The sequence below is a fragment of the Diuraphis noxia genome, unplaced genomic scaffold, assembly GCF_037042655.1.
Source record: "Diuraphis noxia isolate RWA-SAM2 unplaced genomic scaffold, SU_Dnox_SAM2 contig0001, whole genome shotgun sequence".
NCBI lineage: Eukaryota > Metazoa > Arthropoda > Insecta > Hemiptera > Aphididae > Diuraphis > Diuraphis noxia.
The window spans coordinates 36,137,138-36,152,964 of NW_028301711.1; the positions used below are offsets into that span (position 1 = coordinate 36,137,138).

The window sequence follows — 15,827 nt, forward strand, 5'->3', positions numbered from 1 at the left end:
AACAAATATTTAAAATCGTTTCAGGATAAATCGTTATCGTTACGCTATTTCGTAAAAATTTAAAATTCAAACGCACTTAAAATTTTTTCTATAATGATACTTCGAAATTTCTCTATAGCTACTTGAAGGAAAACTTATGGAGAACTTAGTGTTGTATTTTTAATCCTTAGTTATAAACGCAAAAAATTTTATGATTTTTCAACTTCAAAATTACTTGCAAATTTCCGCGTTTTCGACAGATTTCGTAAAATTTTGAACTATAAAAGCTTATTAAAAAAAATTGTGACTTACGATTTTTAATTTTTTTTAGCTACAATAAGAAAAACTCATAAGGAACCTTGTATTAAATTTTCAAGTTTTTTTGGTCGTCCAACATTTTTTTACCGACACTTCAAAAAAAAATTCTCAAAAAAAGTGTAAATTTCAGTGGTCTATAAATAACTCAAAAAAAGTCGAAAATGTTTGAAAATTAAACTTTATATAGAGAACACTAACATAAACATTTGGTGAAAATTTCAAGTATTTAAAGTGATTATTTTTTGAATTACAACCATATAAAAAAATCGATTTGGTCGAAAACTGATTTTGCGTAAAAATTCCCGTTTTTCTGTCATTTTTTTTTTTGTTTTTCTCGATTTTTTTGAAAACTGTTGGAAAATGTTTACTTTTGACCTCTATAATGCACCAAGGATCTTCAATTTTACATCGGAAACCACCCCCAAAGTTTGAAATCGAAGCATTATTTCGACTAGTTATGCTGTACACAGACACAAAAAAAAAAAAACACACATCATTGTAAAATCAATACATTCATCACTTCGTTCAGAATCTAAAAAACACAACATGCTAAAATCAATACATTCATCGCTCCGCTCAGAATTTAAAAAACAAAAACACTTCCATAGCGTATACACTATAATCTAGAGATCTATACAATATAAAATTATTAAACTTATATTCTGTGGATGGATCCGATACCTACTTTGGAAAATACGCAAATACTTAATTGTTGCTTAAACTTTATGATATAGTTATTCAGACAATGTTTAATTTAGACAATATGTAGTAGTCATGTAGATTAGATAATTAAAAAAAAATGTAATACTTTAATTAAAACACAAATGTTTGGAGGGGTTTAGCCTCTCCACGCCCCCTTCCCCTTGCGCCTACGTATACAATTGTTTCTAAATAATTTCCTCACGACTCTTCATTTGTATATGAAATTCTACGTCATACTGTTTTAATTGTTTATCAGATATGTGTTTATATTTTAATTAGGTAGGTATGTAATATATAATCGTCGAGATTGTTGAAATTATATGAGGCACCTATATCATTTAGCATAACACAAACTCACGTGTCAAATATATGCATATAATACAGTACAATTATTGTAATATCGATTGCAGACTAAGACAATATTCAATTTAACGTTATAATATTGTTTATAGTCACTGCAAGAATTTATTTATTTAAAATACATTTGTGACAAATATATATATGTAGACTGTAGAGCTGCATGTAGACACGCTCTAATTTATTGTTTCGATATATTATGAGTTTTTATATGCTTATACAAATAAGTATAAATCTACTGTCTACTGCCACGCTATATATAGTTACTACTTCTCTGACTCAGAAACTATCACTATAATAACTTACAAGTATTGTTAGGTAGGTAGTAGGTACCTATTAAGTGAAGTATACAAACACGCAATCATGCTATTTTATAATTATTACTGATTAATAAATCATCAATGTACTTTTATATCATCAACAGAATCATAACTATGCGTTTGAATTAATTTTAAAGATAACAATCTATTAATGTAGATATTGGAAGTATCAAAATTCTAGTACCTAAATATCTTGGGAATTTATGAATTCTAGTTACTTAACTTTAACGCGATATTAATAGAATTTTAGCTAAATACCTACACCTAAAAATACTTGATAAAAATCCATACTTAAAAAGTACCTATCTATTCAATTGAACAGAGAACCTAATAAATTAGGTGCCTAGGATATGCATAAATCGAGCTTTTTCCACTGTTAATTTTTTTTCTATAGAATCAATCATAATCTGTATCAAGTCAAAAAAGATACTATTTTCTTACTATTATGCCGTCAGCCATTTAAATATTGTATAACCGTTAAAATAATCATAAATGATATCAAAAATTACTAATTATCAAAACGTCCAAAACATATTGTTCAAGCATATTTCAGTTTTAAAAAGTAGGCAGGCAATTAGGTACCTACCCTTGTTCAATATTCATAATACAATGTACATACTTTTCCCATTTCTCCCCTTCACAAAAGTACCTACAAAAAAAGCACGGGATTCACTCTCTTGGTGAAGTAGCCAGTAGATACTATAGTAAACCTCGTCATTTTGTAGGTTACTCGCCTACCTACTCAACTGTAATGGATGAGTTAAATTTGATTGATTGATCATTGCGTACAAAAAACGATCCTAAAAGGAAGTAGCTACAGCTTGTAATTTATAGGATATATTATGATATAAGTAGTATACTCTTATTATTTAACGATAATATGTTACGTCGCAATCTCAAACATTGAAATCTCCTTGAAAACTACCATTACACTAAATAGCTAGTTAATTAATGCAAGACTTTCGATAATTTTATTTAAAAATAAATATTTTTTGTTATCTTGAAAAAATAATTAGACAATTAGAACATGATAAATTAAATAAATTAAATTATATATGATAATTTAAATTTATCACGGGTAATAATGAATCATTTTCTTTAAATATACTCTTAGCAATTAGAATGCCCTATAAAGCTTTTTAAGTGTAACACCACAGTCTATATTAAATTTCTTCAATTTTCAAACATGGTGTTTTAGATGGTAATCATGCAAACATATTATACATACAAAAAGTTGTACATAATGCTAGGTAGTAAATAAGTTACAACATTATAAAATTATTAGAAAAATTACATGTTACTATTTATTAAAATGTCAAATGTAAATATGTCAACGATTTTTGTTGAAATACTTGTACGACGAAAGCCTGTACTCTACATCAATACTTATTATTGGTGCATAATTAAAATAAGACAATCATTCTGGTAAATCAATTTGCATGGGAAAAACGTAAAAATTATAAATCTCTCGTCTAGAGTTATTTTTAAGATGCCTTACGACAATTTTAGTTCCGTATTTTTAATGATAACTACAAATTTGTTTTTAATAACTGCACTAGTTGCATTTTTAAGAAGAATATCTAGGTTCCTGAAAGTGACATTAATTTTTTTATTTATTAAATAAATAATAAATAAATTCACACAATAATTTGAACATCCATATCGCGAGCAAATTTTAAGTTACGTCTTATTATATTGATGTAGTGGATGCAAAATAATCTTGTATATAATTTATCATAATTCTTGACGTATGGGTGAGACTATACCTTAAATAATAATGATTGGTGAAATGACAACTTTCAAAAGGATTTCTGCTATGAGACATATTATACTTGAATGGTTTAATCCTTATTCCTTACAAAGTAAGCTACATGAAGAAGAGTATAGAATCAAAATTGTTGTGCATAATATTTTATCAGATTTGTGCAGATAATTTTGTTTTTAATAGGTACTTACGTTAAAAAATGTCTCGATGGACAAGACTTAATAAATGGTTATAAAATATATTACCAATATAATATTATTTTCATTTTTGTTTAACAATTTATTGAAATCAAGAAACAGACGAATAAAAGATAAATTAAGAGTGAATTAAATAAATATAAATAAGGGAATGCGCTTTCTCTAAAAAAGTTTTATTATAGAACTGTTCCAACTTGTAAGAAAATTTTCAGTTAGTATAGGTACCTACATTCAACCGACTTAATGGATTATTAATGGCTACAATATATACGTAATCTTAAGAATGATTATAATTATAAGATAATAATAGTAACGTTAACGAGATGTATAAACGCGATGTAATAACTATTTTTTCTAAAATAATAATACACCTAACAGTTTGAAAGTCAGAATAGTTTTAAATAACTTGTCTTTTATTTACCATTTGTATTATATATTTATACATAGGTAAACAAATAGTATATATATTTATAATATCATGTTTAAGTTTTCAAATGAACTAACACATATTTTAGAAACATAAAAATAAATTTTAATGCACGAACTTTGTACATAAAATTGATAGCCTATGTTTTGTTTTTCTTTGGTTAGGAGAATTACATACAAATACAATGCATATTAGAACTAGATAGGTATGTAATGAATAATGAATTAAAAACACGCACATTTGCGAAAATAACAAAATTCAAATTTAAGGGATAGTGATTATTATTGAGAACTTATATGGTTAAAAGTTAAAGCGAAAAGTTGATAAAAAAATGTATGACTAAAATAATTGAATAGCAAGTATAATGTATATTATAAGTAAGTACCTACGATCCGCCCACATAAATAAATAACATTCAGTTAATACCTATATACTATATAGTACCTATATAATATAAGATTTAAACAGAGAGGAAGTTAAGGGTATTTAACCTTCCTATTAAATATTATGATCCCTCCCACCTAATGAAATGTTCAGTTATTTAAAAGTGGAAACGTGGGTGCTCATATACAGGCTACTTAGTAGGTATGTAGTATGTATTATAAGATCACTTAATCATAAAACATTTTATAGAATCATATGTATGTGTAATGTGTATAAATACACAACAAAACATAACCTATATATTTAATGGTTATTTGTAACATAAAACAAAAAACATCATTTATTGTCATAGTACAAATAATTAGTTTATTAAATTTTTAAGCTAGTTCATTCCAATGATTTTTCGACACACTTATAAGAACTTAAAGAACTACGTCAGGTAGGTAATTAATTATTTTTCATAAGCTATATTAATTAGATAATAATTAAACCTAATTTATAGTATATTCGACCTAGTTACTAAGGTAGTTACAATAAATTTTATTTTATTAAGACACCTATAAGTTATACTTGATTTATAAATTAGGTATAAATCAATAAATAACATAAACCTAACCTAAGAAAAATAGAACTGGGTGCTTCAGCCCTACCTAACTATATATATTAAGCTTAGTTAATAAAGATAGGTTAAACTCAGTTGAAGTTATACCCTCTCCCCCATTGGGTTTTGATCGGAGGGGGAGGCTTGGGGGGCTATAGCCCCGGGCTGCAAGTTGGAAGAGCCAAAATGTACTGACAGTTTTTTTTCCATAGAAAATGGCATAAAATAAATACAATTTTATAATAATTTTCAAATTTAATATGATATGGAAATAGACTTCAATGCTTTATTAGCGACACACTATTAATTATAGTGCTATTATAATAATATATATATATTTTTTTTAAATATTTATTAGAAAATAAACAATCTATACAAGAAGTGTACAATAAGCTTATGTGTTAAGAGAATACATGGCATGAAAAATTGAGTAAGAAGCCACCCACTGGCAACACTTAGCATAATAATATATAAAACATAATATATATAATAGTAAAATACTAAAATTACTAAAATTATAGTTACCTATCGTCATCCGTCGTAATCGATGCGATAATAATGACCGTTCGGAACAATCGATGAACGACACGCTGGTATCTCCAATCTATTTATAATATATATTTTTGAGCAATGCGATGGTATTTATAGAAGTTGTTATAAAGTTATTATATGGAAAATATTGACGGCATTGGAAATAAATAAAGATCCAGCATTGTGTCCGGAAATGAGTGAAAATGTATGAAAAAAATGTATAAAATTAGGACCAGCATTATTTCCATACGTTTCATCTAATTGGAAAAATGAAGAAAGAGTGATGAAAAAATTTGTGGTCGTGAAGGCAGTTCTATTCAGCCAAATGGGTTTATTCTTCATCGTTTGTATAATAAAACAAATACAGCCGAACCGCGATAACTCGAAAAACTTGACAACTCGAATTTTTTTTTATTCCCCTAAAAAATTCCTCCCATATAAATAAGTTAGATAATATCTTGAATATTAAATATCTCAGTGGCGTATTTAGGGAAAGGCCCAAAGCGGCTCGCCCCCCCCCCCCTTTGGTCCGTGTAGTGTATAGAATTATAGTTGGAGTGACCAGACGTATTTATTTTATAAGGACGGTACTGTTTTTTGGTAACATGTCCTGTCCTAAATAAATGGTCGAAGTATACTTAAATGTACTTATTTTTAATAATTTCATAATTGTAAATGGAAAAAATTTAAGGGATTTAATAGGTTTTAATAGGTACCGTGATATAATGTTAATTTTGTAATCACGGCTTTAGATACTATATAATAATAATATAAATATAATAATAATAATCTAAGTTCTAAAGTTGTTTTTTATTAAGTATTTATTATTATAAGTTTTGTTTTTCATGAAAATCACATAATGAGTTGAGTTATATAAAAACACATATTTTATTTTTCACTGTTAGTAAGGTTAAAAATCTGTGATGCATATTTATGTTTAAAAATAAATAAATGAGTTTAAATTGATGTTATATTGTTAGGAAATTATATTGATATATATATACACACATAATGTATTAGCCTATATTATAATGTACTGTTTTTTCTTTTTTAATATCTGGTCACCATAATTATAGTATAACACGGCGGTTCCCAACCTCGGGTCGCGACCCAAATTAGGGTCGTAGAGGTTTTCATGGTGGGTCGCGAAAGCTTTTCTTACATTAAAAAAATATATTTTATCATATTATAATTTTAATTTCGAAAAAAAAAATTATGTTCTTTTTTTTGGGTCGCCAAAAGTTAAATTTAAAATTTTAGGGTCGCACTCATAAAAGGTTGGGAACCACTGGTATAACACAATACTACTCAGTACTCGTATTATACAATTTATTATATTATTAAACCTCGAGGCGATTTCTTATGACAGTTATATCTGAAATTCTACCGGGCTGATTTTCACGATTTTTTTTTTTAAACGCAAGTATATTTTGGTGTGTGCAGATAAGCCGTATTGTTGCATAGCGACGCGCGTTGCTTGCCGTGTGCACTTACACATTTTTACAACCCTCACTACTCCTAGGTCTGCTGCAATAATGCTGTGTCGTCGTCGGCATGGCATATACATTTACATTGTTGTCATAACAGTGAAATTGTTGTATAATATTATTTTTAAATTTAATTTTTATTTAAAAAGGAATACCAATTAATTCCCATAGTAGGCTTCATGACATATTAATATTACGTACGTAAGAAAAACATTGAAATATTCCATTGAGTTGTTAACTTGGTGATATGGTGGTTACATTTATTATTCGACCGTCAGGATGTTAATTTAGAAAAAAAACAATGACAGCATGTAAAAATATAAAATAATGTCCATATTACAACGTCATATTGCACGGTCTGAGCTCGGCAGATGGTGACAGATAGACTAACTGCTATTACAATTACAAGATATTAAAATAATTAAAAATGGTCTCCGTTTTCGTACACGGCAATAACACAAATATAAAAACATAAATACATAGTAACAATAATTAAAATCACTACATTATATTTATTTATTTAGATTTTATTTATCATTGCCTTTATATATTGCCTGTTACTTTTGCACATCTTACTATGGTAATCCATAAATGGATTTTCCTTTTTTGAATGTTCAATACATGAATTGAATGTAGGTATACTATTAGCCTAATTTGAGTATGACTTCCCTAAAAATGTATGACTAATTTTTATTTAAAGTGTAAAAACAGCATTTTTCTCGTATAGAATAAATAAAATGATTACGTCTCTGGATCATCACAAGTGAATAAATATTCAGATAACTCTGAATAAAACAAAATTCTTTAAAAGCCAAATCATTAATTATTTTTAAAACAAAGCGAATCATCATTGTGAATGTATCCAAGTACCTTCAATGACCATAATTATTTATAAGTAAGTGGATATGAACTATGTCTCTGCTTAAAATTTACAATATTTAATATTTTCATCACCAAATATTAAGCCAATGTTTTTTTTTCTACAGTAGAAATAGGTAAGTAAAATGGCTAGAACAATTTATATATATGATAATATATTATTTTAAGTTATAACACTATTAACACTACATTAGTCCAGTGACGCCAAAAGTCTGAAACCAGTGATATTAATATTAATATAGAACATAGGTGAACATAAGTGCTAAAATTAGATATTAGATCCTAGTACAATGTAAGAGTGCCAAAGTATTATAGATATTTGGGAAGAACTGACCATCTAGGACCTAGGTATTTCACTTTGGGTAAGTATTACATTAAAAATTGTAGTAGTTCAAAAGTGCCTAAAATATTATCTAAATTATCTAATTTATTTTAAGTGTTTAATTTTAATTAATATAAATTAAATGTTGATTTTCTGTTTTAATTAATTTGGACTTAGAATAATTCAAGCAACCTTATATTTGGCCTTAGAAAATAAACAAGTCAAACCAAATATTTGTTTTGACACTTGGAATATTTTCACAAATCAAATTATTCAGGTCTTCTGTTTTAAATAAAATAATTTTACTTTGCGACTGTGTTATGAATAAAATTACATCTTTTATAACTTAAACAATTGTTTGAGCCTATACAAGTCACTTTATTCATCATTCTTGGTTCTGACACCTGTAGACGACGAGATCACTATAATACAGAGTGTATGCACAATTATGAGAATGGAAAATGTGGGGGTTTCAAATCAAGTTGATTTCATAGACAAAATTTAGTTTTGTATTTTGATGCATATTTCAGGAGTTAAGGTACACTTTGTTAATAGAGTATATGGTTTAAAACTTTATACACTTTCAATAAAAAAAATAACTTTTTAATTTTTTATTAGTCCTTATATGTTGGACAACAGTTAATTTTAAACAGTTACTAAAATCTTCATGATAATCAAAATTTATATTACCTTTTTGTTTAATATTGTTTTTTTCAACACTGTATTTACAACAACTGTGCTGCTCCAAAAAATCCAGAAAAATTGTTTATAAACTATAATGGTGGATCTTTGATTGTATCCAATGAATTAAATATATTAAAAATACAAAATGTATGCATATATAATTTGTTGGTTAAAATTCCATGCATTAATTAATGAATCCATATGTGATTTATTAAGTTTTTGATTATTTTATTATAAAGATAATTTGACAATACAGTCTAGTTAAGATATTCTATATTTATTATACTCTGTAGCTTAAAAAAATAAAAATATTTAAACTGTTATTTTTTTATTTAAGTCCAAATTTTTAATGCTTATACTGCATATTTTAAATTTTTTGTTCATAAAGGAACAAATTTCACCATTTTGATCATGAATATTTTCCTTATATTAAGAACATTTTTAGTGCATATAACTCCAATTTATATTTATAATAATTATTAAGGGATAATAAATTATGATAGAAATTATTTCAAAATGGTTTGAATTTTGAAGATACGCTCCATTACCTCTAGTCACAATGCTGCCATAGATGTTATGTATAAGATATGATCTTAACACCACACCAAACGTTCACAAACACTGGCTAGTCTAATCTTCTGTGTCAAATGTTTTAAAAAATTTGGTAGTTAATATTTTATCACTTTTTTGAGAAAAAAAGTATATTTTTTACATGCTTTTCTTTAACTCGCAATGTTTCATTCATTTCTGTTGTCATCAAATCTTGCGAGTTCAATTTAAGTAACTTCTACATAACCTAGGAGGCTCAAATTTTGTATAGAGGCCTATGGTCGGTGACAAAGACAATACATGACCCCGTTGTCAATTCTTGACCTGACCAACCAGATCGCTGATAACGGGTGTACCTTAAGATCATCTCCAGAGGCGCAACAAAATAACAAAAGGGCGCAAAAGACCGATAGAAATATGATTTTATATTTAGATTATACTCAAAATTGTTTTCGATTTGTGCCTATGTTTATAAAATAATATGCCGTTATAATAATGAACCGAGCAATAATTTGATATGTTAAGAACTGTTAGTCATTGGTGGCCGATAATGTGTTTTTATTTATTAAAGTTTGTGTATAGTGTATATTTATTAGGTGAATATTATAGATAATAAAAATAGGATATTAATAATATCACCGAGACACAGAACAATATTATTATAGATAGATACTTGTGTTTCAATATTTAATCGTTTTATACTAGTTCGTGAAGCATGAAGGAAGCTCTTCAAGAATTTCTACCGTGAGTTGTTGACTAATATAATTATATTAATTTTAATAAATTATAGTTCATATATTAATATGAGTTGTAGATATGTTTTATTGATTTTATTACAAAATAAAATTTTTTTTTTTAAAAACATGCTTTTTTTAATACCAATTATTACATGAACGAAAAAGTTGAAAATAAACTTACTTTTAAAAAAATGTCTTAATGAAACTTCAAGGTTATCAAGATATTACTAAAACTGTGTCTAAAATTTATTTGTTGCAAAATTTTTAAAACTTGTGAATAACAAAAAACTAAAAGCATGGGGCTCGTATGCGTCAAGAATATCTCTTACAAAATTGTAAGTATGATCAATAATCTTTAAAATATTTATCATAAAGTTTATCTAATGATTCAGTTGTAGAGTGACTTTAAATAGGAGTTATCATAAGTGGCCCATGCTTTTCGTTTTTGGAATTCACAAGTTTTAAAAATTTTGCAACAAATACATTTTAGACACAGTTTTAGTAATATCTTGATAATCTTGAAGTTTCATTAAGAAATTGTTTTAAAAGTAACTTTATTTTCAACTTTTTTGTTCAGTAGTATTAAGAAAGCATGTTTTAAAAAAAATTTTTTATCTGTATTAGTGATTATACTTTATAAATATGTGAAATAATTACTACTTAAAAAAAAGTTATTTTTAATTTTTAACTGTAAAAAATATTTAATAAAAACTTTAATTTACATGTTAATCTTATTAAATATATTATTATTTGCTTTCAATGTAAAACTGTTTAAGAAACTGTTCTTCAAGTGGGTGTAGTGTACCAACAATAACAATAGAATGTAATGGTGGTCCCATATCCACATTGACCATTTCAGCTAATGTGCCCACCACAATTTTTTGATCAGGCCATCCTATACGTGCTGCACCCACACATAAACTTTCTCTCGTAACATCTATAAATATCAACATAAACATAAATAATAATTACTTAAAATTGAATCATATTGACTTACAATTTTCTCCATCAAATTCATTGCTGTCAATAATTTGTAATAATTGTGAGCAGGCTTGTTTCACTTCCATAAATTTTGATGGCTGATATTCTTTTTTTTTTTTTGTAATACTTTCCCATGTTGGTTCTTTTACTTGAATATCTACAAAAAGCTCATTATTATAACATTATCTTAGAATTTAGAAAATTAACTTATGACTCACCAAGTAAACATAAGGTGTGTAATCCATTTGATTTGTTTTGATTAATTTTTTTTAAGAAACTCGAAGGTTTCCAAATATCTGTCCAGAAAGGTATAGACACTGTTTCCCCAAAATGATACAACTAAAACAAAAAGTTAACAATTTTTTTTTAGACATGTAGGTAGGTGTGTTAACAATTAATATAGTTTATTCATAGATTATTTATTTTAACATCGAATACCTTACAGTTTAACTATACAAAATGTAATAACACAATATTTTCTTAATAACAGATATATATATATCAGTTATAAATATGCACATTATACATAATAAAAAGATTAAACTATCAAAATTTAAGATTCTTAATTTTTGAATATGCATAATATTAGATAGAATATAAGAAGCAAAAAATAGTTGGCAAGTTAGATGACAAGATAATTATAATTTATACGAAATTTTCTTTCTTTGGAAATATAAAGAACATATTTTAAATTCAAAGCTATTTAAGACTTAAATAGAATAAAATAAAAATATGGTTCAGGACTTTTGCATTTGTATATTTTTTTGTAATCATCGTAAGTTATTCTAGGTAAACTAAAAATTTGTTCTATTAAATTGTGAAACTAAATACAAAATTTGAACTTGTATACATATTTGCAATATTTATAAATAATAGGTTTTATGCGCTTTTCCAAAAAAATAATATTAGCTGTAATTTTATAACATATTTTGATCATTTTTAATGTTTAAATCAAAAATATGCTTGTAATCATAACATGCTTGTGTTAGTCATGCATTTAGGGCCAGTTGTACCGTCTCTGATTAAAGTTAACGGGAGTTTAATCGGCCAAATTTGCACGGTTACATATCTGTTATCAGTTGATTAAGCGTAATCGAAGTTTAACCGTAGACGGTACAACTGGCCCTTAGTCATGTCTAACACAAACCTATTATTAGGAGAAAATCTAAAATTGTATGAGTAGTGACAAATTTAGCTTTAACTGTAGTCTTCAATATTTTAGTGTATAGATTGCAATATATTTTTAAGTTATAAATGCAAATATGAAGAATGTTAAGATTTTGTTATTCAAATATCAACTCACTTGAAGTCCACAACATCCTATAGCATTCATAATAGAAGCATTATGAATTACTTTAGTGCCAATATTTAAATCTCGTGCCCTCAATAATATATCGGCATGTGTAGTTGCACCAAAAGGATCACCAACCACAAGTAAGACTACATTATCCTCATCTGCTTTGTCTAATATTTCATCTGCGCCTTGCTCAACTAGCTCTCGATCAGCTTCAATCAATTTCCTTTCATAAAAATTTTCCTATATAAATCATATTGTATAATTTTAACTATTACAAATAAGTGTGTTACAAATAGTATAATATGTCTATTGCAATATTTTGGGTAATTATTTATGACTTGAACTGCCATTGTATTAATATATACAAAAATAAAGGAAAAATACATAATCAGGGCTCAGATTTTATAGCACTAAAAATAAATGTAATATGTGGTATAACATATGAACAAAAAATTTTTAAAATAAGCGCTATATCTAATATGCCCTAAAACATGAAAAATAGCAAAATGTAAAAATGTACCTATTCTGTTCAAAATTAAAAAAAACTTATATTTATTATTTTATTAACTAAAGATTATTTAAGAATTAATAAGTACATTTATAATATGGGTGTGATATGGGCAAAATGTGGGTGTTTGTTTCAAGTATTCAAAAAAAAAAATAATACATTTTTATAATTTCCACATCACATAATATAAACTAGATTTATAAAAATACAAAATAAAATGTTATATTATGTAAATTAGCAAAATAAAACACCAAAACGAAAAATAGCACTAAAAACCTAAAATACATCAAATATGCAAAAAATTGCATTATAAAATTTCACATTTGGAATCCATGGTGCATAAAACAAATTTATAGCTCTCTCTGCTATTTTTATCTCTATCCTATAATAATTAGTAAATGCTATAAAATCCGAGCCCTGTGCATAATGAATATACTAATAAAGTGCATATTGGCTATTATTATATTATTATATAAAATATATTACAATTAGAGATGTTACGAACCATAATATTTAAGGTTGAATAGAACCCGAACCGAACTTTCCTTTAAATCAACGAACTCAAACAGATCCGAACCTACACACTTTTAATCGAATCCGAACCGAACTGAACTCTTCAAATATTTTATCGAACTCGAACCGAACATTAAAAGTTAAATTGGATATTATTTTATTTAAAATTTAATATGTATTTATTTATCATTTAGCCACCATATCTCAGAATGATTGAATAAAAATTTTACTTCTATTTACTTAAATACTTTAAATACTTTAATAGTTAATAATTATTATGCATGAGATTTTTAATTTTTAATTATTAATATGATGATAACTGAAAGAAAAAGCTAAAAACATCAATATTTAAAACAAGCAAACATTAAACAACTAATATTAATCTATTAATTATTAATTATTTAATAATAATTTATAATTTTATCCGTTACTCCGTTGACTTTTATTTTTATTTCTCTGGTTTGATTATCGAATGGAACTATTAGATATTTGGTTTGGTTCGATTATTTGGAATTTCCAGTTCGGTTTGGTTCGAAAATCGAACAGTTCGTAACATCTCTAATTACAATATATTATTTTATCAATGACTTCTTAATGCATTATAGTTACATTGTATTATAGACTACACTAGATGATATAGGTAGTAGTCAATAATTACAGAACAGTTAAAAAATTCAAGGGATAGAAAAAACTATTGAGTTGTTCTAAATATATGTAAGAGATATAACTAAGGATCGATATGCAATAAAATGTGTTATATCACTTTAAGAATGTACAAAAACTACTTAAGGTACAATACAAAAGTAAAAATAAAATTTATTTATGGACTGACGTTTTATATTTGATTCTATACCTGAATAAATTAATACTTTCTATTGTGAACTGTAATCAAACCAAACAACTACTCTCAGATAAATGTGAAAACTACCTCTTTTGAGTTTTCTCAAAGTAATAATAAATGGCTATCATAAAAATAATATTGTTTTAAAAAAATAATATTTTCAATTATTTTATAACTTATTATTCATGATTGTTATATATTTCTTTTTAGAGTAAAATTTATTTTACCTGCCTATATATATATTTTTTTTTTATTAAACATAAAAGACCGCGGCAGCTCTGGCCATTGGTCTGACAGTGACTAAAATAATTTCATTTGTCTGAAATCAAGAACTATTATTGATTTTATTTTAACTAAATGTATTTTTAATAATATTTCTCACAAATATTATTCAAATCAATAATACAATTCTCCACGGTTATTATGTGTGATTCATTGAGAATAGCTAAATATTTAAAAATGTTTAATCAGAAAAACACTTAGTATTTTAACCATGTGTATTCAATGAAGATTTTCTGTTGATTTTATTAAATTATCAAAAAACATTTCTAATATGCATCATAAAACTAACAATTACAATATTTTAATACTTATGGATATTTACCAACCAGTTGAAGTTTATTCTCAGGTAATATGGATGTATATGATTCTAAGTACACTCGTTTAGCACTTCGAACGATCTCGAGACCTCGAACTGTGATGTCTTTGACGTCCCCTAAACCTATTCCAATGATGTAAAACATTGTTGTTACGTTAACGTGGGTATATTGATTAAAGTAAAACAATTCATAAACAGTAGGATACCTCAAACGAATATTTTTTAGTTTAGAAAATATCAGTAATCAGTATAACATCGTGACTACTGATATCTTTCTTTTATCACTCTAGCCGGGTGTAGATTATCTACTGATAACAACACGCGGCTACCACACGATTCATAAAATCGACAACCCATACACCTCGTGACAACTTGGACAACCACGACTACTGCGAATAATATAATGAAAATAAATATGAATTTAATAATATGATAATATTGGTTTATTGGGGACCGTACCAACTGGCCGTATCAGTGCAACAAATAATTAATACATAACTATTTCAGTATTTTATGTATTCAATATTTGATTGTTTCTGTATTTTACTATCACATACCTAATATTATACAAACATCTCGAATCGAAATTGTAACGAATGTCAACAACTACAATATTAAAAAATTGCATTGAACGGTGAACCATTGATATGATCATTGTTATCTAAAACTTAAATCCTTTGATCATATTATACATTTTGAGATTTTGACCGTGATAATGAAAAACAAAATTCCAGTTATTTGTTCAAATTAAAATTTTAAGCTAAAACTGGATTTTAAAATACAGGAACAAATTCCAACCCCCTCATGATTTTCATTTTTTTTTTTTTTTGTAAATGACTTGTTTTTTATG

General features: G+C 26.3%; 1 protein-coding gene across 1 annotated transcript; it reads right to left on the reverse strand.

Moving 5' to 3' along the window:
• Positions 1-7,380: 7,380 nt before the first annotated feature.
• Dph5 (diphthine methyl ester synthase) lies at positions 7,381-15,244 on the reverse strand. Its single transcript, XM_015515551.2, has 5 exons — positions 14,988-15,244; positions 12,524-12,757; positions 11,439-11,559; positions 11,237-11,377; positions 7,381-11,176 (listed from the first exon to the last, which is right to left on the reverse strand). Exons 1-5 carry the CDS (start codon positions 15,120-15,122, stop codon positions 10,986-10,988), a joined length of 822 nt encoding a protein of 273 aa, XP_015371037.1. The 5' UTR covers positions 15,123-15,244; the 3' UTR covers positions 7,381-10,985.
• Between the last annotated feature and the right edge of the window lie 583 nt (positions 15,245-15,827).